This window comes from Rhyacophila brunnea, unplaced genomic scaffold, assembly GCF_057557595.1.
Source record: "Rhyacophila brunnea isolate RB1 unplaced genomic scaffold, BYU_Rbru_1.0 scaffold_21, whole genome shotgun sequence".
In the NCBI taxonomy this organism is placed as follows: domain Eukaryota; kingdom Metazoa; phylum Arthropoda; class Insecta; order Trichoptera; family Rhyacophilidae; genus Rhyacophila; species Rhyacophila brunnea.
In genome coordinates, this window is record NW_028232871.1 from 12,822,284 (window position 1) to 12,849,310 (window position 27,027).

General features: G+C 36.4%; 1 protein-coding gene across 1 annotated transcript; it reads right to left on the reverse strand.

Moving 5' to 3' along the window:
* Positions 1 to 1,875: 1,875 nt before the first annotated feature.
* On the reverse strand, positions 1,876 to 26,948 carry LOC147070740 (uncharacterized). Its single transcript, XM_085949244.1, has 15 exons — positions 26,856 to 26,948; positions 25,498 to 25,658; positions 23,803 to 24,224; positions 21,607 to 21,833; positions 19,926 to 20,028; positions 15,513 to 15,640; positions 13,367 to 13,657; positions 12,512 to 12,796; positions 11,568 to 12,067; positions 10,858 to 11,041; positions 9,778 to 9,973; positions 6,910 to 7,676; positions 5,020 to 5,212; positions 3,974 to 4,087; positions 1,876 to 1,943 (listed from the first exon to the last, which is right to left on the reverse strand). Exons 1-15 carry the CDS (start codon positions 26,946 to 26,948, stop codon positions 1,876 to 1,878), a joined length of 3,732 nt encoding a protein of 1,243 aa, XP_085805370.1.
* Between the last annotated feature and the right edge of the window lie 79 nt (positions 26,949 to 27,027).

The window sequence follows — 27,027 nt, forward strand, 5'->3', positions numbered from 1 at the left end:
ATTTGAAAACAACGAGTACTTATATTAATATCTTCAGAAAATAGTTGAGCACTCCGGTTCGTTAACTTTTCCATTTCGAGCGCTGCTCCAATATCTAAGAAATGTGTTGTATAATACATTACCAACAAAATATCGAGGGTATACTGACAGAAAGCATTAACTCATTAAAACAAGTTCTGAGAGAATCGCAAAAAGGACTCTCCCATGTAGATTTTTTTATGATTTAAAAACATTTTTTCTACATTATAAAGACTAAACTTTATGGCAAACACAATATACGACATGTTACAAGTCCTGTATTTTATATACGCAGAACGCATTAGGTCATTATCATGCTTTCTATCAGAATAAAAAAATAACAATATGATTTAATAATGTTTCTATTTTCTAACCATTATATCCTATGACTTTGTGCGTTTTACCAGCGGAAAATTGTATACATTTTGGCATTTAAAACAGAAAAACAGCAAAAACTGAAATAATGCGTTCTGTCAGTATACCCTCGATATATACCACTAAATCTAATTTAAATGCCATCTCTGCTTCAATAGACAATATTACGAGTCCACGGTTTCAGATACATGTAAAAATACACCTGACAACTTTCAAAACTCGCGAATGACTGGCAATAATATGTGGTTAAATTAATTAGATAAGTACTATGTACCTACCTATAATTCAAATATAATTCGCAAATCTGCTTATGCCATTGCTGGTCATCAAGGACGTGACGTCCAAGTACAACGGAAGTAAACTAGACATTGCGAACCCGACAAAAAATTACAGTCCTGTTAAACCTTTTACGTTAATTTATACATTTTGTTTCCAACCAGTGAGCTGAATTTTTTAATGGAAAGATATTATTTTTGTTATTGCTAAGTTTCTGTAACTACCTATTTCTATATTATATACCTAATGATTCTCCTCGATTTGCTGCCCTTCGAGTAACTGCCGCCTCCAAGTGACGCTCAATTTGCCTACCCCCACAGGAAGTCACTGCATGATCGCACAAGTAAAATCACTGCCATTTGAATGTACACTCTCAATTCAGTTGTGACCATCACATGAATAGAATCATACCATTATCTAAATTGCGACCTGCTGAACTTTGATCTCACAGAAATATAGTTTGGGGGGGGGGTGAAATGGATCATCATCATAATAATTTGTTATTGATTTTAAAGACGGTAGGAGGTGGCGAAGTTACCAAAATCTAACAGCGCCATTGACTTCCACATTTACCCCGCCTACTACTTACCCATAGTTTATTGTCACTTAACCACAGACCCCCCCCTCCTGCAGTTTTCCGGGTACATTCCTCATACCCGGACACTCCACAATTTAAGTCTAGCAGATTCCGTTTGTTTCATCCGCGTTGTTTTGTCTTAGACATGTTGCAGTGCTACAGACCTTTCAGTGGCCAAAAATACATGTTTTTTTTTAAAAATGAGCTGCACTATGAACAATAAACACTACTTTAGCTTCCTTTTTATATATATAAAGAAAATTAATATAAAGAGTGGATTTGTTCCATTTACGATATTGGAAATTTGGCACCTGCAGTCGGCTGTTTTGTTTGAAGAATGATAACGCATATATTATTTATAGGTTTAGGAGTTTGAAATTTTGTGTGAGCATAGAAAACATGCTTTATAATAAAATGCCATCAAAATCTAATTTTTGATCAAAAGTGGAGTTAGCTGGTTTGTAGATTAAACAGTCTATGGAGATAACCGTTTTTGAAACCAATAGCCTCAATTAAAGAACTTAAGCGGAATGACATTGCCATTGGAATTAATGGAATCGCAACTAAAATCTCATTTTTGGTCAAAAGTGAAGTTAGCTTGTTTGTAGATTAAGCAGTCACATTATCGTTTATATCTGGAAGTCTTCTATTTTAGTTGCAGTAGCTGCCACAATGTTTGCAGTATTGTATGGAATGCCTAAAGAGAAAAAAGAAAATATTATATTACATGAAAAATATTACTATAAACAATAGAAAATGATTGATATTGTACAATAGTCCAAGGTTGTAATGATATTCAAATTGCAACATAATATCCATGTATGGTGTAAATATCATCTCTGTTCTGGCAGCACACTAACTGGAGAATACTAGTTTTGAGTAATTTGACTTTGAAGTTGTTAAAATGTTTGAAATAATGGTCTATCATGTGAGTTTATTAAGTAATCGTAAAAAGGATGACTTTAAAATAAAGACTGTTTATTTATTAAGAAGGTTTCCAGACGGTAAAGTTTGAAATAAGGAACATTTTGGTACTAACTCAATATTTCATTTTTTCGAATTAGTGTCTTCTGCCAGAACAGTGACGATATGTTGATAAGTCTAAAAACATAAATTATCAGAGCAGCTGTTTGTACGTTTGGCTTTCTGTGGTAAATCAGCGCGTCTATTCTATACACAAGACTGCTTTCGGCCTTTACGCCAGCTAACTAGGGTAGGAGAATATCGAAATATTAACACTTATTGTAACAATAAGTTAGCTGTCTGAACTGCCAAAACTGTCTATCTCACTCTAAAATTTATCGCAGCCAAGAGAGGTGCTGTTAAAACATAGCATTTATTGTAGCAATTACAACTAACTTATTGTAATTGTTACAATAAGTGCTAATACTTGGATACTTTCCTACCCTAGATAGCGGCCGAAAGCAGTCTTATGTATTATCACGAAGAGACGCTTTAAGTGGCTGGGACACGTATTCCGGATGCAGTCAAAGAGTGCGGCACTTCGTACCTTTGTGGAATAGCCTCAAGAGTTCCGTCGTTGTGGCCGCCCTCCCTCACCCTGCAGCGGTGCTACAAAAGCAGTCTACGCGCTGCAGGTCTGGCATGGCGGGAGGTGCAAGAGTTGACGATTGATCGAGGGATGTGGCGCGAACTTGCCCTATTCCCCAATACTGGGTCATGACAGGGTGAAAGAAGAAGAAGAAGAAGACTGCCAAAAGTTGGTAAGTATCGAAATCATTTTATGGAGTAATGGCAATTTCAAGTTTGACATGACCTCTAAAATCAGGCATAATGCTCATTTTTTTGTGCTTTATGTGCATGTTATATAATATATTGGATGACCTTAAAATTTTTTTCTAACATACATATTTATATATTATATATACCGTACATAATCCGTTGTTAGCCCTCAATACCTAAATTATCGACTTAACAGTTTTTGGCAGCAATGATGTTATGTTTAACTAAAAAAAACCTTTATGCAATAAAATTCAATTAAACCCTGCCTGTCTGCTAATCATAATAGATAATAGTCAAAAAAACATTTGTCAATCTATAATTTATTATTTGAATTTTATTTGTTATTAATTGAATTTTAAAAACCATCTGCAATTTGTATTCTTAGTTCAAAGTATGACTGACAAAGTATAGTGTAGGTACTCTATTTATGTTGAATCACCAAAGCCTACCTCCACTCTTCATGTATGCTGTGCAGTGTTTACGAATGTCCCATATCTAAAAGTATGGAAAACGCAGTCCGTAGCATGTAGTAACCACTGTTGATCATGGTCCCCATATCTGAAGCGGGCCCACAGACCAGGAACTTTGGCGGGGGCCCCTGCCTGTCGCTAAAGGCAGTGTGACGCTCTACAGTAGGGGTTTATAAATGGTGTTCGAGGTAAAATGAAGGGTGTTCACTGTATTAGCGTTTTTTTGTATCTTTGAATAGGTACATCCACTTATGAAGTTATGAACTTATCGAGCAACGCACAATAATCAAAAATTATGTCGCACAATCAGATATTTTTGAAAGCAAAATTGTGATTTTTTTAACTATTAGAGAAATTTTGTGATGCATGTTTATCTCATTTATCTGGTCAACCTGCCACGCCGGGCCCCCAGGCTAGAGCCCTGTCAGCCACCCTCTTGTGGGGGCCATGCTGTTGGTTGTGTCAATCAAAATTATTAATCAGTATTAATGAAAATTAATTTAAATGTGTATACCTATATTATACCACTCCTTCTCGGGCATTTTTTTGTCAGATCGTGCAGACGTGATCGCTTGACGGAGGGCCGATATAACACCAACGGACATGTTAAATGGTGGTTCTCCAGTGGCTGTAAAGACACATTTTGATTATAGTTTAACATTTTATTATAAATACATTCTTTTTAACACTACATCACGCCATAAGGCCCAATGACAGCAGTGTGGTAATTATAATATGCTTTAACTTGCTGTATAAATTTTATAAAGTAATGTGACTTCCCTACTTTATAAATCATCATTACTGTGGAACCGGTGGGTGCTTAGAAAATTTTACTACTAACAGAGATACAAAAGTGGGCGGTAGGTATACTGCCCTTCTAAGGAAGAAGGCAGTAACTCGCAAAATTTGTGAAATTGACTTATGAATGCCATCCGTTAGGTAATTTTGAAAGCTTTATATTCAGTTCACTTTAAAATCAGTATTATCACTAAAATACTGTCAAAATCCCTAGTGAAAAAATAGACATCTTCTAAAATAATACATTTTTTTAGCAAAAAGGCAGTAATTGCACCTATTCATTGCAGTTACTGCTTGTTTATTATTACTTTGTTTGTATTTTAACATCCTACTAATAAAAATTACCACCTTTTTATTAATTCACAGTACTAAAGTTTGAGAAAAAACACATTATGTCATTTATCTCGAAAGTGAGTGAGAGTCAGTTACTGCCTTCTTCCTTAGATGGTCTGTTACCGAAAGTTGAGGTGACCAGAATACTCACACACATGCATTGTTTACAAACAGGATGTTTCAAATTTTTAAATCGACTTTTAAAAAAGGAGATTCTTCATTTTGATTTAGGAAAATAAATCGAACTAATCAAAAAAGGAACAGCCTGTAAAAGAATACTGTATTCTTCAAAAATACACCAATACACACAATCTTTCGTAATTCTGTGATCGCCCCAACTTTCGGTAACAGACCCATATAAAAAGGTTGACTACCCCTGGTCTATATTGTCAGAAGTGATGTACAAAGGTATTATTATTATATCATTACCTTTAGAGCGTAACACACCGGCCGGATTAGGAGCGTTGCGTTTGAACATAACGTTGAATTCCAGCGGGATATCTTTCACACCGGGCGGTTTGTAAGTCCACGTCCGTGTCGTCAACAGTTCTCCAGTCTTCTTATCGTAGGTCAAGTTTTCCGAAGTCCAATATCCGAGGCCCATTACGTATGCACCTTCGACCTATTGTAGGATCGTGAATAGTTATTCAGCAGCTATTATATAAGGCGTCTAATTACAAAAAGCGACAAGTCCACAATTCGATATTTGCGGGAAACAACGTTTTTATGTTTCCAGCTTCAATTATTTGTTTTAACATGAGATTATTTTTTCCGTTGTATTCTATGTCGAAATTAGAACCAAATAGCAATTTGTTTCAGCCGATAAACTCTTGAATGTAATAAATATAGGCAAAATAAAATTGTACATAGCGCTACTTGAACTTCACTTTTTAATTTATCCTGCATAAGGCACATATTTCCGTGGCACTGTCATGAGTTTACCGGATGCTATAGCATGGGAGACGCCATTTCCAATATTGAACGTTCCCTTATAGGCTGACTTAAACACGCGCGAAATCAACCAAGCTTTAAATAATATGAAACACGGACTTGGCGCTTTTTGTAATAAATCGAGACTTAAAATATTTTTTTTCGTAGGGTTTTGTCGCGTTTTGAAATTTATAGATCAGTACATATTGTGTAAAATTTTACAAAGAATACGTGCGTATTTTTTTCGCATTTTTGACCAAATATGGACTTATTGCTTTTTGAAATTAGACAACTCATATCTATTTTGAGATCTCTGCTTGGCCAATTCGTGTCAAATTTGGAACAATACTATTTTAGCACAAAACAATTGAAAATATTTATACCATTATTTTATTGAACATACATAATTTGAAAACACTTCTGAAAACTATTTAACCACTAGATTGAAAAAAAATACGACACCCAGCAGGATTCGAACCTGGATTTACGCCCACGTGCCCTGACCACTAAGCTATATATGTCCCATCGAATTTTCACGAAGTTATGTAATGGTTCTTGCAACATTCTTTGAAGCGCATAAGCGTTAATTGACTTATTTACGAGCTATTTGTGGACAATTTAAAAGCGGGCGATTCAGCTACTGCGATTTAATGATTACACACAAAACTTTCCATTCGCTGAGAAGCCACAAGCCAGCGACTATTCGACAGAACGTAGTTCGTTTTTTTACCGGGATTTTGCTACTGCTCTCTACTGCGCAGACGCAGTAGGCCCACACACCGGCGTGTAGCATGTAAAGTTGACCGGCTTTACAACTTTTCTCGGTAGAGTGTTTACAACTTGCTTGTTAGCTTGTTCGATGATTACATTGGGCGACTTTACAGGCAGATTGTAAATTCGCCAACAAACAGCTCGTAAAGAAGCTCAATGTAATTGACGCTTTACTAAATTGAGTTGCTTTTTGGCAATCGGCTTTTGTATTTTAAATCAAAGTATTACCGGTGTCCAAATTTTTGTTATAGCATACTTGCACTTGCAAATAATTTAAAAAAATATTTTTTTTATTCAACAAATTCACAAGATTTAAGAATGTAAGAAATTTAAGAATATCGGTGTTTTGTAAAAAGGGCGAATTAACCAAAATGCTACTTTACAAAGCTAGTGGGGTACATATAGTATTTTCATTAAAATCTCTATTTCGCCAAATGGTTGATTCGCCCTTTTTACAAAACACCGACGATATGAAAATTAACTTTTTATTATTGAAAGTTAACTTTTTAAATAAATGTCTGCTCTCGAAGCACAAGATCATAGTAATTAAATAATTGTAAAAATATTACTATAACAATCAACTAAATTAGGAAAACTAATCAGTAATAAAAGATTTACCTGACCGACATCTATATTTGGACTCATGCTCTCTCCTGCATCTTCCAAGATATCGGCTCTCAACACTTGATGATTGCCAGTCAACATATCCACCTCGACCTCCGTCACTGTCACACCGAAGATATTATAAGTCTTCACTCCATCGAGCACAGTGAACATATAATGTGCGCATAGATCGACACCGGAGAAATACGCCTTATGAACCAACTCCTGCCAAGTAGGATTGCCCATTGCCTTTTTGATCGGGGCAAGTCTTTCGGTGAGAATCTCACAAGCTTTCACTGTGGCGAATGCACAAGTTTCACTGGTTATGCTACCTCCAGATGTTATAGCATTTGGCGCTGTCAGATTATTAGTCGGTTTAATGGAAACCATGTCCAACTTTATACCCAGCGAATGAGCGCAGACTTGTGCCACTTTCGTGTTGATTCCTTGACCCATTTCGATTCCGCCGTGCGCGACGGCTACTGTACCGTCTCCATGGTATATCGACACCAGAGCCGCAAAGTTTCCCCAGTATTCTAATGGATACTGCAACGGTGAGATGCTTATTCCTCGTTTTCGCCAGCGGTTTCGCGTGTTGAAGTCTGTCACTTCTTTTGATCTCTTGTCGAAATCGGCCCACTTCTTTGTTGACTCTATCATCTCTGGGACTGGGTTGTCTTTTGGCATCATGTTGTTGAGGCGAACCTGAACAGGGTCTAAACCCGTCACTGTGGCGATGTGGTCCATGATTTGCTCAATCATCGCGATACCTTCCGTGGAACCTGTGAGGATATTAAAAATATATTTTTAGTGTAATAACCTTTATAGATAATCCAACCTTTTTTGTTAATAATTTTAATGTTACATTAATACGTCCAGTGATAAAAACACGAATGGCATGTGGCCATTAGATAGGCGTCTAATTCCAATAAGCGATAAGTCCACATTTGGTCAAAATCGAGAAAAAAATACGCACATATTCTTTGTATAGTTTTACACAATATGTATTGATCTATAAATTCCAAAACGCGACATAATCCTACGAAAAAACATATTTTAAGTTTCGATTTATTACAAAAAGCGCTAAGTCCGTGTTTCATATTATTTAAAGCTTGGTTGATTTCGCGCGTGTTTAAGTCAACCAATAAGGGAACGTTCAATATTGAAAAGGGCGTCTCCCACGCCGTAGCATCTGGTAAACTCATGACAGTGCCACGGAAATATGTGCCTTATGCAGGATAAATTAAAAAGTGAAGGACAAATAGCGCTACGTCCAATTTTATTTTGCCTATATTTATTACGTTTAAGAGTTTATCGGCTGAAAAAAACTGCCATTTGGTTCTAATTTTGACATAGAATACAACGGAAAAAATAATTTCACGTTAAAAAAAATAATTGAAGCTTGAAACATAAAAACGTTGTTTCCCGAAAATATTGAATTGTGGACTTGTCGCTTTTTGTAATTAGACGCCTCAGATATACATTCACTGCTGACCAGTTAATTACCACATTTAATTATCATGCTAATTGCTACACGCCAGGCGTGTCTTGATCACTGACCGAGTTGTGGTAATTAACTGGTCAGCAGTGAATGGGTTTTAGGTAGGTCATTTCTGCACTATTTTGTAATGTCATTAATTATTTATCTCAACATGTTTCATGAGGTTAAGTTAATGAACCCTGTCTCCTTGATGTTTCTATGTTTCCTTATTCTATCTTGTCTACATTCGGCAGTGGCGAAGGGTGGAGGTAGGCTGTTAAGATCCGCCATAAATAGTGCACACTAAACTTTGTCAGTAATACGTATTTGTTTTCATTGAACTAAACTATAATTTACAGGATGGTGTTGGTTAGATTTTAAAATTCAATTAAACCTTGCTAAAACCAAGAATAGGTAATAGTCAAAAAATACTGATCTATAATATATAAAATATCTAAAATTATGCAATTAAATCATACATAACTTTGGATATTTTATAGATAGAAGAATAATTTTTATCGATTACGGATTAGTATAGGCATGGCTTAATGAATTAAAAAAAATGAACCAACAATATGACATTGATACCGGCCTTTCTCTGTCGAGGAGAATGGTGAAGGCCGTATCACTAGCAGGCCAGAAGCGGGGTTTGAATTGAGAGAAACGTACGTTGTCGATGCCGGCAGGAGTTTATTATATCGTCGTTAGGGTATTGTCATTGGCAGTGGGTTGTAGACGCGGTTTTTGCTGGCTGTTGGCTTGGCGTCCGAGGCAAGAGAGTCAGGGCTTGCGGCTTGGCGTGTTGCCGACGCGGTCTTTTTTGGGCTGGGCTGGAGATGCTTATCGCTTGGCGTCTGAGGGGAGAGAGAGAGCTTTTCTCGCGACGGCGCTGTTTCGAGCGGGCGTTTTCGGTAGATCGCATCTGTGCTTAGGCGGGAGCGCAGACGAATTTTAAAGTCGGATTTGAGGAGAGGCGGGCTCCGCTTGGCCGAGGGTTGCGAGAACCGCGAAGAGTGGACGTAGGCTGTGGTGTTATGGGAAAGTTGATGGTTCGGTCCGTCCTTTGAGGTGGTGTCCTGTGGGAGACCTTCATCCGGTATCAACATGTAATATGTATTTTTAATCCAACGAAAACAAATAAGTACTATGACTGAAAACGTGTGCACAATTTTGTCGTATTGCCCAAAGTATACCAAAACTATTATGGTGTGGTTTAGGCAGGGTTTAATTAATTTTTAAAAACTAACCAACATCATCTGTAAATTGTAGTTTTAGTTCAATAAAACCAAATACGTATGACTAACAAAGTTTAATGTGCATCTTATGCTGGATCTTAACAGCCTACCTCCACCCTTCGCCACTGACGTTCGGTGACTTCATTATTAGAATCATTAATTTTTCACCTGGCGCCCGACACCACGTGTTCGAAGGTGTATCTGTCAGGACACTGTTGGCTTCCACGTGCCATGTGGAAAAGTCATAGCAGTTGAAGAAACTGCCCAGGACTTGAAGCGACATATTTTCGTTGTATGAGCATCCATTATCTTGGTAGATGGAAGCTGTCATGTGTTGGATAATTCCATCATTGTTCACAGCCACCTTAAATTTAACAATTAAATACTTGGTTACATAACGGCTCAGCAAACACATGGAGTCACGGAGGTCAAAGAATGGCTAGAAAAGCTTGACAGCGAAGCCCCCATGACCTGTCAAGAATTGATTACATTATGATCACGTCATGTGCTGTCACATGCTGGCAAGGCGATAAATTTAGTCTTTCGTCATTTTGACATGAGTCGAAAATGTGAAGGCATGTAGAAAATGGTAAAAAGTGTTCACTGAGTCATGCTGGTGTCGATGCAGTGCGGTATGCGTGAGGTGACCTCATTGTTGTTCTGGTGATTTCGGCAGATTTTGCTAACTGACAATGTCCGTTTAAAGATTCAAAATGTGCTACGGGATGGGAGCGTCAGTCTGATAACATTTTAAATACCAAGAAAAACAACAATGCACACTGTTTTCCCGTAGCGGCAGATTACTGTCACAGCACATAACGTGATGATAATGTATTTGAGGCATTATGGTGATCCGGGGTCAAAGCTGTTATCTCCATTAATCACTTAAGTAAATAAATAAAAAGGATTTCGAGTTATACACATTTATATTTTTATGAAAATCGATGTTTTTTAAAATAAATATAAAAAATAATAAAACTATGATTTAGTCAAAAATCTCTTAGGCGATGCTTAGAAAATTTAATAAACTAAATTTTAATAATAAATATGACCATAAAATATAATATGTCATAATAAGAAAGGGTCCAATTTAACAAATTCACATTTTATTACAAATGTCTCAAATTGCAAGCTTCGTATTTTTCCGCTAGGTGCCTCTGGTAGGTAAGGACATCGCCTTAATGTTAGTATTGTAGTAAAAATAGAAAGACTGGAGAATAGAAGTGAAAATATAATTTATCATCATACCTCATAATCTCCAGTACACGGTAGTCGTTTCCCAATTGCTGCCATATTAGTTTCAAACGGTAGCACAATTCTTACAGGTCGGTTCAGTTTAGTCGCGGCTAGCGCACATGACACCGCAATCTGACCTGCCCGCGTAATCTTGGCACCATAACCTCCACCCAGTCGGCGAATATTGATGTTGATACTATAAGAAAACAGAACAATTATGAAAGTCTTCCCATTTCTTTGTCATTTTTTATCAATGGTGGTTCAATCTGACACGTAGAATAGGCAAATGATCAGTGACGTCACTAGGAAAAGTGCCGCCATTAACCGGTTCTATGCCTTCAGCGAGTTTTCTCGCTTTATGAGGCCGTGATCGACAGGCTACATATACAAATTTCGCGACTTATCACATCCGACTTTAAACACAAATTACTAGCCACTGTTGATTGATTTGCATAATCAAAAAAATTAAACACACAGTGACATCTGTTTGAATAATTAGGAAATATTAAAATAAAATATAAAATTTGTTATGGTCATTATATTTAAAATAAATAAATTTGAAGCTTGCGAAAAACTATAACTAAAATCATTTTCACTCATCTGAAGCTTGGTGAGATATTGCGTCATAGTTTGTTATAATTGAAGTAGCAAGATTTAAGGGAGTGTTAGTACTTGGCTGCGATGACATATCGGCCAGAATATAAAAGTCACACTACACCAACCTGTTCTCCGGTATTTTCAACGCATCTGCAATCGCAATGTTAACTAAATCCATCCATTGGGACGAAGAGAAAACATCAATACCATCTTCAATCGGCACACAAACACAGGTCTGCGTTTCCATAGTGTAATGATATTGCCCGAAGATATCAAAAGTTCCCGTCAATGTTTCCTTAACATCGTTCCCCTTCCTCTGAGCTTCGACAGTCTTGTTCTTCACCACTCTATCTTTGGAAGACGGTGATTTGAGAACTTCCCGGATGGTTAAAAGTGGCGGGTCTTTAGTGGTGTTCTTGTAAGTGACCTTTACCATGTCTGCGGCTAATTTGGCAAGCCTTTCCGTCTCCGCTACGATCACAGCAACAGGTTGTCCATGGTAGAGGATTTTGTCACTGCAGAGTACTTCTTCAACATGTTCAATGAACGGAACTGTAAGCGGAGTGAAGTTGTTTATTCCAGGTATGTCTTTCGCAGTGAACAATGCTACCACACCCTTCATTGCCTGAAAATATACATTATAGTATATACATACAGTCTGTTACTGCTAATATAATGTAATATACAATTTTTTTTTTATCAAGGCAGGCTTTAAATAATCGTCTAGTAAAGGGTTTTCACCATAGAGGTATTAAATAAAAAGAGGGGCAAGGGATCGGCTTTCTCATACAACTGCATGAAGCAGGCGAACAATAGCCGACAACTTACGAGAAATAGCAACGTGATAAAAAAAAATCAGGGCATCACGGAGGATTTACTTTGGTCATTATAACGTACCCATATAATATAATGTTAACGTGGAATTTTTGCCGCAACTTGATTACCAGCCCGCCTCACCATACTTTATCACCATACTAGCCTGCTTCACCATGCTTTCATATAACCTGCCGCCCCTAGGTTTTCACCAATGCTACCTACTAATAATTGTTAACATAAATCATCAACTAACCAAGACTTGACTTCCGTCAATTTTATCGATGTTTCCATTGGAGACAGTCGACATAACGAAAGCGGCATACACTTCATTCGGCAGAGTCGGCATATCGTTGACGTATTTGGCTTCTCCCGAGCACTGCACCACGCCCTCCAGTTTATTGATGGGCTGGCTTAAAGGCCACAGTTCCTTCTTCGTTTCGAATTCCTGCTTGCCGTGTGAAACGCCGCGGTCGAATTCGGTTCCGCCCGACTTCAAATGGTTGCTGATCAGATTGGGAGGACTAATGTGGAGCACACACTGGAAAGTAAGATTATCTGATTGAAGAAATTCTACAGAAATGTTTTTGGCTTACATGTCTGTATTATTCTTTTAAAATATTTCTCTCTACTTCATGGGTTCATTTATTAGCAAGTATTAATTGAAAAATTTTGGGATAAAACAGTGTCACCCAATGTTAACTCTAAAGCAGTATTTCCCAACCTTTTTACACCTGCTGACCAATAAAAATAGTATATATATTTCGGGGACCGTTAACGCTGTAATAACTATTATTAATATAATAAAACTTCGATATAGCGGACTAAATATCTGGTCATGGTGCACGTTCATAAAATAACATTATGTAAAACCATCTCAAAAAAGCGGATATTAAAATTAGTGTTCACATGTGTTTCCCTGCTCATCGATCAAACCCAATCACACAAATGTTTCTAACCTTCACCAGTCGATTTGTATGACAGTCACAATCATAAAGAATATGTCGAAAGTGTATACGGTTGAACGAAAATGTACGTTCACATTAGCAGAATAAGACAATGCTATTACGAAGACATGAACGCGGATTTGAATAGAGTAGTAATTATTTACCTTGTAAAATAGCCCAATGGCCAACATCTTCCGGTACTCAACAGATGGTTCTGGCGGTACATCATCAGGCATGATTTCTCCGGCCAACATCTCCACTGCAGACTTCAACACGCCGTTGTTGAACAAATTCTTCCCGACGAGAAACTGTTCAGTGGACTTCGCATGGATGAACTGGGGGTTAATGGCGCCAAAGACAATGCTGGCCGAAATAACCGTGGACTTGTCCTTATCGAATTTGAATAGGAAACCAGCATTCACATGGGCGTGAGCATTTTGGGCACGGGGCATAATCTGGAAATAATCATCAGGAAAAATTGAAAGAAAGAAACCACTTTTATTAAATACAGTCGAACTTGCTTATAACGAGGATGGGACCGACTGAATTTGCTCATTATAAGCATTACTCGTTATATAACATTTTTCGCCCCACATTCTATTTAAGCATAGAACATAAAAAATCTGAAAACCATCGCAAAAATCCCCGAAACAAGCATGGCATTCATAAATTACAAAAGAAGTGGTTTATTGTAATGAAGTGCTGAGCCGCCGGCGCTGGTAGGTACCTACTGACTTCACAAAGCTAGGATTTTTTACATGCAATTTTAACCACATGCGTGGATACTTTTTCAATGTTGTCGGCGAAAACACCAATTAGGTACTTAGACACTTATCTAGTATCATAAACGTAATCCGATCCCAGCTGCATCGGTCTAGTTAACTGCCCGGTCGGATTGTATTGCTTATGGTCGAAAATGTTGTTTTTAAACGATCGACACATTACCAGTTTTCCTCGGTATACCGAGAAGAGGCTCGTTATAAAAGTGAATAAATGTATGGAGAAAATCATAAACTAAAATGTCAACGAATGTTTCCTCATTACATCCGAGATCTCGCTATTTCCATGATCGTAATAAACAAGTTCGACTGTATTCTATTGTCAACTGAATTGTTTTATTCTCAAATTTTAAAAAATACTCTTTTAATAATAATGTGTTTTAGGTGGTCATAAAATTTGGATTTTTAAAATGAGAAAAGGCAGTGCATTATAATGACACACTTATACTTGTTTTCTAAAATAGTCTTTAGTTTGTTCAGACTTAAAGTGTGTTGCCATCAATCTTTTCATATGTCAATTAAAATAGTACAGAGGTCTAAAAATAATTATAGTATTGTATATGTTACGCCGAATGTGCGAAATTGACTATTAAGTACATGAAATGGGCAAAATTTTGCCTAAATCATGAAAAATGCAAGCCCGTTGCTTTATTCATGAATTAGGCAAAATATCTCCCGAATGCATGAATTCGGCAGTAATTTTTCTGTCTAGTTCATGCATTAAGCAAATTAGATAGTAGCGCTACGATAATGTTTTTTGCAACTAAACCAAATGTGTCAAAATCTCATGCATTGGTCAAAAGAGATGGTCGCGCTCCGGTGGTGTTTTTTGCAACTAATCAAACTAACCAAATGTGTCAAATGTCATTGATTATATAACAATATACCAATCAATAACTACAATGACATTCATATCCATTTACTATGCCCAAAAAAATCTAGAACTATGAACTATAACGGAAGAATTTTATTAAAACATATTTTTGCAATTTGATTCGTGCTTGGGTATCAATCGTGCAATGGTCGATTGTTTGTTTGTGATAGTATGATTTGATAGTTTGTTGACACTTGTTAGCTAACCTCAAAATGGACATTCAGTTGAATTCAGAATTACAAAACCTAACCTAACCTAATAATAATAATATTATATTATATACAATTATAACTAATAAAACCATCCGTATTAAATTTACCTTTTCTACTGTCATGTTGACAGTTTAAGAATTCTATACCCTGGCGAATTCACGCACTCGGCAGATAATTTACCTAATTCATGAATAAGGCAACGGGCTTGACTATTACATGAATTAGCCAACATTTTGCCCATTTCATGTACTAGTCAATTTCGCACATTCGGCGTAACATATTATTATGTATCATTATTGTAATATGGGTATGTAATATAAACAGATAGGTACTTACTTATTGTATTAATATTTTTAATTAATTTGTTTTGTTGTTTGTGAGACAATGCACAATATAACAAAATGGTAGACATACGAACAGCTGATTATTGGCTAATCTGTTTTACCTTGTAGCTTTGGAAGACATGATCCTCATCGAGCGGAGGCAGCTCGATGCTTTGAATTACTTTGCCCTTCATGTCGGTCTTCAAATACTCTGGAAGTGTCTTGTTGATTGTCTTTCCACCCTTCTCGGCTGTGGAGGAAAAGGAATCGATCAAATCTTGAAAGATTGATATATTCTGCTATTTTTTTGGTGATTTGATAGCCAGAGCAAAGCTAATATTAATTATGTTGGAGGATTGGAATTGAAATAATATAGTACCTACTTAGCTTGTTTATGGCATATTTGGTTTCACTTTTAGATTCAAATGATATAGGTACTTGTTTAAAGTATTTGTAATAGTTCATCTAAATATTCAATGTCTTTTTTGCATCTTTACTCATTATTACCGCATATCGTCTACAAATTAAATGTGAAATGAATTGTAACTAATTTAAACAGTAGAGCATGAGTCCAATTTTTCGGCTTCACTTGCATATATTTAGGCTCCGTCTAGTAGAGACGGTATGGGTCTTATGAATATCAATTTTCTCTTTATCTTTTTTAAGAATTTGTAATAATCTGTACCCGGGAGGCATAGGACATCATGTCCATTTTTGCCGAAAATGACTTTTCAACACAGGAATACTTAAGTTTTTTTTCCTCTATCTAGGGGTATATAACAGTATCTCCAATTCGGTATAATAACAGAAATAGTAGTGTATTAGACAACACTATATCCGGAGCATATAACACTATGTGGACATGTAGTTATATGCTTCTAATTATTTATTTTTCCAATGACATCATATCCACATATCGTTGTATGCTTCTAAGAACTTTTTCACTTTTAATCTATGGTAACTGATATTGGATGATGATTGAGTGTCAATTTCATGAAATATAGCAGCTACTTTCATATAAAAGACCCATATTTTTGTAATTTAGTATCTATTATTGGTGTGGGAACTATGTTCTTATAGTTTTTCATTTTTAAGTTTAAAAGGAAATAATGAGTTCGCGTGCAAAATGGATAATGTTGTTGGCGTCAACATCAGCTCAAAATCCTAGAGAATGTCTACCACCAGGTAAATATTCACACCTACATTAATAATGAACCTATCTACAGTAGAAATAATATATTTTTAAGGGCCCACGTGCTCGTCGTAGGTCAAAATTGAGTTTTTATTGTATTTTATTAAATTTGGGAAAATACAATAAAAACTCAATTTTGACCTTCGACGAGCATGTCCCCCCTTAAGTAAGTACTGAAGTGTTAGAATCAGTTGTTTGGTATCTATAGTCATATAATTTAACACAAGTTTATTCTCCATACATAATTTACATGTTATTATTACCACCAATTATTATTTTATTACAGTAACGATTAGGGAACATTTGAATGATACCCGAAATTTTGCAATAGAGGGAAATACATTGTTACATGCAGAGAGCTTCGATTAATCTTCGATCAACAGCTTGTTGAAGAAGAGATGTCACGGAGAGTTGTAGCTTTCGAGATGTGAATAGACGCAATCTCAAAATTCCTTACACTGACTGGATGACATATGTTGAAGTTATCAATCGAATGGAAAAGGACCAAGAAGTTCTGCGTAGTATCAAAACCAGGAAACTACAGTACCTCGGCCACTTTATGAGAGGACAAAAGTACAGCATTCCCCAGCTTGTCATTCAAGGAAGAACAATGGTAAGCGTAGCAGAGGATGACACCGCATTTCATGGCTTAAGAACCTTCGTGATTAGTACGAGTGCAGCTCCACTGAACTATTCCCGGTAGCAGATGACAAAGTTAAGATCGCCTTGATGGTGGCTGACCTCCGCTAGGGCATGGCATTAAAAGAAGATACCCTTTGCATAACATACAAGACTAAACAAGTAATCATTGATATTGTCCACCCATTAATAATAAAAAAGTATAATGGTATAGTGTCCTATTGGTCAACTCAAATGAGGATATTCAGGAGATAATCGACATGTTGCATGACAACTCGTCTCGCATTGGTTTGAAAATCAACGAGAAGAAAACCAACGTTTTATGCAACAGCACCTGTCCTGATCCAGATTTCCCTCTGATTAGCGAGGGGCAAAATATTGAAAGCATCGACAGCTTTAAATACCTGGGGGGTACACATCACGGGTGATGGCATTTGTGAGAGAGTGCTCGCGCTCGCTACCCGAATGGGAATGGCTGGAGCAACATTCAACTCGATGCGGAATGTCTGGGACTCACGATTGTAGTCGGTCAATACCAAATGCCGCCTATCCGACGCTTGCATTCTGACGGTGCTGCTTTACGGTAGCGAATCATGGCACCTTACGAAGGCTCAGAGAAATCGTATACTGAGCTTCGAAAACAGATAACAGAAACAGATTGCGACGGATATTTGGTGTGCGGGTGTGCTGTAGTATGACTTTAGGAGCAACGAGGAGATACGAGAGTGCATCAATCATCACACTGAGAGTGAAGAGGCGGCGTTGGACCTAGCTCGGCCACGTGCTGCGGATGCCAGAAGAGATTTCAACCTGGCTTGCCTGTTCTTCAAGCCAACCGGATTCCGGCGTCCTGGAAGGCCGCTAAATACCATCTATAGAGTGTATATGGCGGAGCTACGGGATGCTGGTTTGACCTGGAACGATGCAAAACGACTGGCGAGTGACAGAGATTCTTGTCACGTGGCGTCCATATGCTCCAGCTAAGAGGCGGATATGGCCGAAGAAGAAGACTTACAACGAATCATATTAACTCTTTGGTGGAATATTGTAAATAATTTTTTTTATTTCAGAAGTACAATAAAATTATATTTCGTTTACTATATTATTCTTAAATTCCTCCATCATGTCCAATATTTCCACAATGTTATGTATATTTACTTAGAGGGACATGGGGACAGGGATCATGTCCATTATAAATTGTTTTACTTATACATTTTTTTTAAATTTTTATTTTCTTAACATCTTCGTAGGTTTAATTGAATAAATAAATAAAATAAAAAGTTAAAGAACTGCGTTTTATTTCAAAAACATTTAAAAAAACACAAAAAAAAATTGTTTTTATGCTCTCCTGTAAAGTTCTCAAAATGGACATGATGTCCTATGCCTCCGGGGTACACATATAATTATCACATCACACCCTAAGAGGGGGTTTTATAATATCCGTGTAAGGCGTGAATATGTTGATAAGTCTAAAAACATCTGTTCTAAGTGCATCAATTTGTACGTTTGGCTTTTTGTGGTAAATCAGATTATATTACGTTTTTGGATGTTTTTAAATTTTAGTAAAATGTATATAAATTCTCAACAAACTAAAATTTAAAAACATTCCTGATTTACCATAGAAAAGCAACCTTACAAAGAGCTGTCCTGAGAATTAATGTTTTTAGACTTATCAATACATTCACGCCATACATGAATATAATGTGATGATTTTGGAGAATAGTTCAATTAAAAAATATGATGTAATTAAGACACGGTGCGGTAAAAGATTTTTTGACGATTTGTGGGGGGGAGTGTTTCAAAAACACCGAAAATCGTGTGACGATATTTATGACCTTAGTAGCTTGTCATATGTCATATGCATTAAAACCATAATGCTTCGAATACATTATGATCATGTCACATTCTGCCATCATTCTGGTGACAAATTTAGTCATGGTTTCATCATTCCGCAGAATATTTTGTACGATTCGAAACGTTCGTCTTTATAAATTCAATGATGGAGAGTACCAACTGTAATGCATATTAGTATTTTGAATTATTATTCATTATCCATGCCAATTTCAATTAATTTCAACAATTTCTACATGTGCGTAAGTTAAAAGTACCTGCGATATTGCATTCATAGATGGTATTTTGAACAGAGCACAACCTGCAGATCATAGATAATAGATAATAATTTAATAGAAAATCCATAGAGAAAAGGCGAAAAGGAGAAAAATCCATGTAGAAAATGATAAAAAAAACCATCATTGAGTCATGCGGGTGTCGATGCAGCGCGGTACGCGTGAGGTGACCTCATTGTTGTTCCGGTGATTTCGGCAGATTTCGCTAACTAACAATGTTTGTTTAAAGGCTCAACATGTGCTATGGGATGGGAGCGTTAGCCTGATAACATTTTAAACACCAAGAAAAATGACATCAGACACTTTTTCCCCGTAGCGGCAGCTTACTGTGACAGCATATTGTGTCATAATCACAACATTAAGCGTATTTTGAAATGTAACATTTTTATCATGCTGGATATTCCAATTTTGAAACGTCTACTTTACTTCATTGAATACTACTCAATGATAGATTTTGAAAACAAATGAATGTCGTTTCGTTGTCATTCGCATTACGCACAGAAAAGTTGATTCCTAAATAGGCTTAATAAATTATTAACAGCATTGTATTTTATAATAATAGAAATGAGATGTCAAACCTATTGTCAAAACAGCCCCCACTGTGGCGAAGAGAAGGAAGACGTCTGATTGGAATTCATTGTGTTGATACTTGATAGATAGATTACCAGCAATCGTACCAATCTAGAAATATAAATGAAGTCATATAATTAGCATTATGTCAATGGATAATATTAATTTTACACTTGTCATTTGATATTAATGTACTGAGTAGGTACTGATACAGCCCGGGATAGAGCCCTGTGTCGTCGTCGGTTTATTATCAGGATATGGAAAAGACAGATTTACGAATCATATAATATATAATGGATATCGGTGATTAGTAAATGAAGAGTACAAAAAATTACAGAGTACAAGTCTACAATAATTGAGCTCATATGCGGAAAAGTAGCGTTATCCAGAAAACGGTGTGCAGAGATATTGGCAGTTAAACATTTCAGTTGATTGTTGTGGAGATTGTAGAGGTAGTTTAGAACACGTTTTATTAAACAATTTTTTTTTGTTGGGTTGTTTATACCATGTTTATAATAAAATATACGGTAACAAATTTAACGCTGTTTTTCCAATTAACATAAAATAATCGTACAACTCTGATTTTGATGGTAACATCCTTTACCTTAAATTTTTAAGTGAGTCACTTGAAGTAATGTCTTCATCAGTGGGTCTATTCTGTACTTATCGACCGCTAAAGTGATAAAGTGATAGATATTATCAAACTTAGGGTAGATTTGTATCAAAGTATTAGCACTTATTGTAACAATTACAATACGTTGGTTGTAATTGTTGCAATAAGCGTTACATTTTAACAGCGCCTCTCTTGCTGCTGTTAAAATATAGCACTTATTGCAACAATACAAACAATGTATTGTTATTGTTACAATAAGTGCTAATACTTTGATACAAAACTACCCTAATTTTGATAATATCTATCACTTTATCACTTTAGCGGTTGATAAGTATAGAATAGACCCACAGGAGGTCCATTTTCAACATTTATTGGGATATTATAAATTCATATATATCTTTTAACCTACTCGGCACTTTGTTGGCTTCACAAAAGGCAAACAAAACAAAATGTCTTCCATTTTCTTCGCATCACGTTGGATTTTATTTCCCATTTCCCAAGACTTGAAATATATTATTTGGAAAATAAATATAATATTTAAGTACTTTGAAAATAAATTGTTTTGTTCAAAGGCTGAAAATATTGTATTGCACAATTTTTGACAGCACTTACCCACATACCTACACCTAAGTATATTTTCTTGATGATATTTCCGTTAAAAGTTTCATAACTTTGACCACTATTCTTTTTTGACGTAATAATTAGTTAATGAGGGAACGACCAAGAAGAGATTTTCAGGCCATTAAATAAAAGAAATATGAAAACCCTGAATGTTCTCAAATACTACCAATATTGAATACATGTTTCGTTTATGCGACAAACTTTTAATACAAACGTAAATAAATATTGATAATAACATATTTTTTAACATGTGCTTAAGTTTAGCGCATATTTCTCCACACTTGAGAATCATACCTTCTTAGAATCACACCCAGAAGGTAACCCGCTTCTGTTATTTTTGTGATCCTGGTTTCCCCTTAAAATATATCCAAATTTCTATTAAAATTATAGTTTTAATGTTGTAGGTACTGACCAAACTAATTAACGAAGCAAATCAATAAAACATGTCTTCTTACGTTTCTCACTGGTATATGTGCAACTAAATCCATATGTTTATACATCTGCGCAGTGTACGCAAAGTAGTCCTTGCTCTTGGACACATCCTGGAAGAGTTCCATCATTTCGTTCAGCGTCATGTTGGCCCCCAGCACCAGATTTGCTTCATTCTTCTTAAACTCTCTCAGCTTAGCCACCGATGCTATGTCAATCATAATTTTAGGAAGCTTGTTCATGTGGTAAACACCTGGAATCACAAATATCGCCCAATAATAATTATTAACACTAGATCTATTAAAAAGTTATGCAATTAATAATATATTTTTTCATGATCGTAAAATGTTGATTTATAGAATGAGAAAAGAAAACACAATACAGTCGAACTTGGTTATTACGATCACGTTAATAGCGAGATCTCGGATGTAATGAGGAAACATTCATTGACATTTTAGTTTATGATTTTTTTCCATACATTTATTCACTTTTATAACGAGCTACTTCTCGGGTATACCGAGCAAAACTGTTAATGTGTCGATCGTTTAAAAACAACATTTTCGATCCTAAGCAATAAAATCCGACCGGGAGTTTACTAGACCGATACCGCCGGGATCGGATTACGTTTATAACACTAGTTAAGTGTCTAAGTACGTAATTGGTGTTTTCGCCGACAACATTGAAAAAGTATCCACGCACACATATTATGGTTGAAATTGCATGTAAAAATTCCAAGCTTTGTGAAGTCACTAGGTACCTACCAGTGCCCGTGGCTCAGCACTTCATTACAATAAACAACTTCTTTTGTAGTTTATGAATGCTATGCTTGTTTCGGGGATTTTTATGATGGTTTTCAGATTTTTTATGTTATATAATAGAACCTGGCGCGTAAAATTTTATGCAACCATATAACGAGTAATGCTTATAACGAGCAAATTCAGTCGGTCCCATCTTCCTCGTAATAACCAAGTTCAACTGTATTTCTCCAGATTGAGTATGAATGATACAAAAGAAAAGTACCCCAAGTACTTAGTTTTTGGCCTTTACAGAGCATGTGGGCTCATAACCGATGAAAGGCGGGCATTAAATTTCGATGAAAAAATAAAACCATTTAAATATATTATCTTTTTTGGAAATATATTTAAAGACGGTCATATCATAAAAAATTGTAACAGAATTTGATAAGCATTTAATGTGAGAACTACTTGATAAAATTGTCATAATTAAAGTAGGATACCCATAGCGTAATTGGAAAAGCACACTGGTGCGAATCCAGCATTTACAGGTTCAAGTCCCATCGGGTGTCATATTTATTTTTTCTTAAAGTGGGTATATACCCTATTATACCCATGAGATGTTTTCAAATTCAGGGCTCAAAATGGACCGGAACGCACCGGAGCGCCGTTCCTGTTCGTGAAATCGGTAAAATTATCGCTCCGTCTCGTGGAATAAATAATTTGACCGTCTGAGTTGGATAGGCCATATAATAGAAAATCTAATACACTTATTTCTATGAAAACAACACATACTTTGATAACTGTACTATGTAAAAATCTTCAGAAAACTGTTGAGCGCTCCGGTTCGTAAATTTTTCCATTTCGAGCGCTGTTCAAATTATGTATGTTCAATAAAGAATTGTATTTGGTTAAGTATTTCACCATGATTCTGAGAGATGGCAGTGTGTGTACAATATATTAATTATTATTTAATTTAATTTAATTAATTAATTTAAAAAATTGACTGTGACTAGTATAATGTGTGTAAAGTACAATATGTATACATGCTCATTTTCTATGGCTGGCCTTGCGTGGACGGAATTGTAGAGCGCTCTTGTGGCATTCCTGTACCTATATAATAATATGACCAAGTGAACACAATATTTTCAGATCCCCATCGCCTACCTCCTTCGTAGTTTGAAAAGACTTGTTTTTGATGGTATATAATATTATAATATGTGGGGGGGGTTACTGCCAAAAGTTGGTAAGTCTCGAAACCATGTTATGGAGTAATTGTAATATGAAGTTTGAGATGCCTTCTAAAATTAGGCATAATGCTAATTTCTTTCTGCTTTATGAGCATGTTCTACATATCGGATGGCCTTGAATTTTTTCTAACATACATATTTATAATATAAAGACACATAATCCGTTGTTACCTCTAACTGCCTAAATTATCAACTTACCATCTCTTGGCAGCAATTCTTATTCAATTAATGTACAAACCTTGGGCAGTGTTACCAGCAACCAGCATGTACGACTCCGTACCTTCTTTGTCGAGCACATTGAACAAATCTTCCATATTATAAACCTTAAACCATTTTGTCTCATCGTCAGCTAATGTCAGCATCTCCGTATTAAAAACCATCTCTTTAAAAGGCCTCTCAGCGTTCACAATACAAAACTCGCCATCTTGAGAATAATCAGCGCATACTTTTGTGCAGATTAGACCAGTTTTATTACAGATACTGACTCCTGTTAGGTCTTCAATGTCCTGGGCCTTCTGACGGATGGTTGGCGTCGGGTCTTTTGCAAAGGATTTGAAGGCGTCGAGGATCGGACGATATCCGGTGCATCGGCAGATGTTACCAGCGAATGAGTTCTCCACTTGTTTGGATGTTATGTCAGTTTTGTACTTCTCTTGGAGACTGAAATAGAAAAGTGGTAAAATATTGACAATTTGTCTATGACAGTTCTAGAGTTGGCAACATAGCTCTAAACTAAATGATGTGACACTCTTTTGTTTCTATTTTTACTACTTTTTTTCACTTTCTTTTATTTCGAATATCAATTGTTTATCCTTTTCTCACCATCTGTCAAATATACACGTAATCTCTAAGGTCAAAATAAAATCAATAATTAATTATCCGTAATAAGAAGTGAAAAATGTAAAGTGTGCACTACTGCATCCTTAGGGGTGCTATTAAACTCAAGGGGGGCACTGGAAGGCAAAAAAGCAGTAGGGGCAGAGAACACAGATCCCCCAAGTTTTACTACTGCATGAACTATTTCATTTGTATTTAAGTCATGAAGCTTTATAGCGCCTGTACACGTCCATGGAATTACTGTCGGCAATTGTGCTTATTTTAAACTGTCATGACAATAACTGTTCACACGTAAAAGTGCTGACTGTCACTCCAATCTCAGTCTTCAAGAGTGAGCGAGACGCGAGGTTGTCATTTTATACTACTGTCTGACAGGTCGTATTGAAAATCGGAGCTCAAAATGAGTAGTTCGTTTCTTTACCGGCATGTTCTCTATCGCTGTCTCGCTCTCTATCGCTCTACTGCGCAGGCGCAGATCGAAAATAATCTTACTTGCGCGTTGAATTCGGAACCTCCCAAACTTGTTGCACACATGCACACAATTTTGCCAACTGCAGGATAATGTGTGATACAGTGCACAGTAAGAAAATGAATGGGAAAACATGTATTCTCCTGCAGTTGGCAAGATCGTTTGCATGAATCAAACATGTTTGGAAGCTTCTGAATTTTAATGCGTAAGTAAGGTCTGCGCCTGTGCTGAAAAACGATAATGGCGAACCTGCCGGTAAAATAACAAACTACTCATTTTGAGGTTAACCGATTTTCAATATGTCCTATCAAATAGAACTATAAAATGACAACATCGCATCTCGCTTACTCTTGAAGAATGAGATTGGAGAAACAGTCAGCACTTTTATGTGTAAACAGTTATTGTCACGATAGTTTAAAATAAGCACTAATAAAAAACATTTAAATTTTAGTGTAAGTAAATTCCTAAATATTTAACTTTACGAAGGTGCACCAACAGGGAACTCAGAATTAATATTCTGTTCTGTGCACACCAAATATCATGTCTTAATTTACAGTTTTTCAAAATTGTAAAACTTAAAATTTTACATATTTAATCTAGAAATAGGTGCAAGTGATTCGTAAAGACCTGTGCATGTTCATGACCCATCCAGGGCTACAGTAGCCGCACTGCGTCCCGTCGAAGCCAGCGAGCCTACTCTGGATGGGGTGGTAGCCACTCTTCTTGTTTCCCAGCCCTTCGATAGTCGTGATCGCCCAATTGTGACATGACAGAATGGATACGAGACACTGAAATTTAATATACAACAGAGTAAACATTAGTATAGCAGTAGTATACGAATCACTTACACTGTAGTACATGCCAGCCAAGGTTTTAAGAAGTTGTTCGTGGGACACTCAGCAGAACTTTGAATAGCGCCAAATATTCTTTATGCAGAAGAATCTTTATTCTTTAACAGAGACGTGACGGGTGGTGGAGGGAAAAGTAAGTGTAGTGGTATCTCAAAAAGAAGCATTATTATACTAAAAAGCAGAGGTTGGAGCGGACCCTTTTTTGAGTTTCTCCGCTCCAGCTCCATTCCGGGACCTAATACTTGCTCCAGCTCCGCTCCAGGGTCTGCTTCACTCCGGGTATTATATGTATACACGTGTTAAAAAATTAAATAAAGAAGTAGTATTAAAAAAAGGTTTATTATTTTTTCTTTTCTATTTAACAAAACTGACAGCAAACCGTCTTTCATTATCTGCCTCTTCTGTCAAAAAAAGTGAGGTTATTTATCACTCATCAGTGTTGCCGTATTTCAAAAAGTTTATTTACATTGGATTTTAGGATGAAAATTTAATAATAAACATCCGGACCAGTGGAGCACTACACAGTTTGTGTACTATGGCTCCGCTCCTGCTGCGGGTAAAACTCCATTGCTTCACTGCTCTGTGCTCCACTGCTCTGTGCTCCTGCTCTGTGCTCCTGCTCTGTGCTCCTGCTCCGAGCTCCGCTCCAATGCTCTGCTAAAAAGACTACGTGACACTTGGGAGGTATATACACATGTTGAATCTAATAAAATTGGAGACCGTATAGTAGGTATACGGTCATCTCTTTCCAATAAGAAGGCTCACGTCGAACTGTGCTACAGTGAAATGTTTTACGTACAACTTACATGTAACCTTATTATCTACCTTTCTAGGATGACGCCAGTAACCATAGCGACCCCTTTGGACATATTTAATTTTAATTACTTACCTACATAATATAATAATATATTACCTAATATTTTTTCACCATTGACTAAAATTATTCACAATAACACTTGAATTGAATATAATTTATTTTTGCATCAGCTAGTGCTTTCCAATTTTGTTCATAGGGGTTGATTTACCATAAGGTCTATATAGATCACGCCTCCCGGGGCCCGAAAAATAAAATTAATTTATAAAATTTATAAGATAGCTTGGAGCAGAGAAATAATGTGGATTTTTTGTTCTTACCGAGTTAACAGCAAAGACTTCTGGTTTCTTGGTGACAGGATGGACAGCGGTCACGGTGACGATGCACACTCCGCATCCTCCTTCGTGACACATGGCCTTCGTTCCTCGTAAGTTTGCATAGTTCCTCAGATAGCTGTTCAATGAGGTGTCTGGACTAATCATACTAGAAACT

Excerpts from the sequence above, each read along its gene's own strand:
- LOC147070740 (XM_085949244.1), bottom strand. The coding sequence starts at position 26,948 with ATGTGTCACGAAGGAGGATGCGGAGTGTGCATCGTCACCGTGACCGCT. Across the intron at positions 25,659-26,855 it reads AAGTCTTTGCTGTTAACTCG|TGTCTCGTATCCATTCTGTC; the intron begins GTAAGAACAAAA and ends ATTAAATTTCAG. Across the intron at positions 24,225-25,497 it reads TGGGTCATGAACATGCACAG|TCTCCAAGAGAAGTACAAAA; the intron begins GTCTTTACGAAT and ends TTTCTATTTCAG.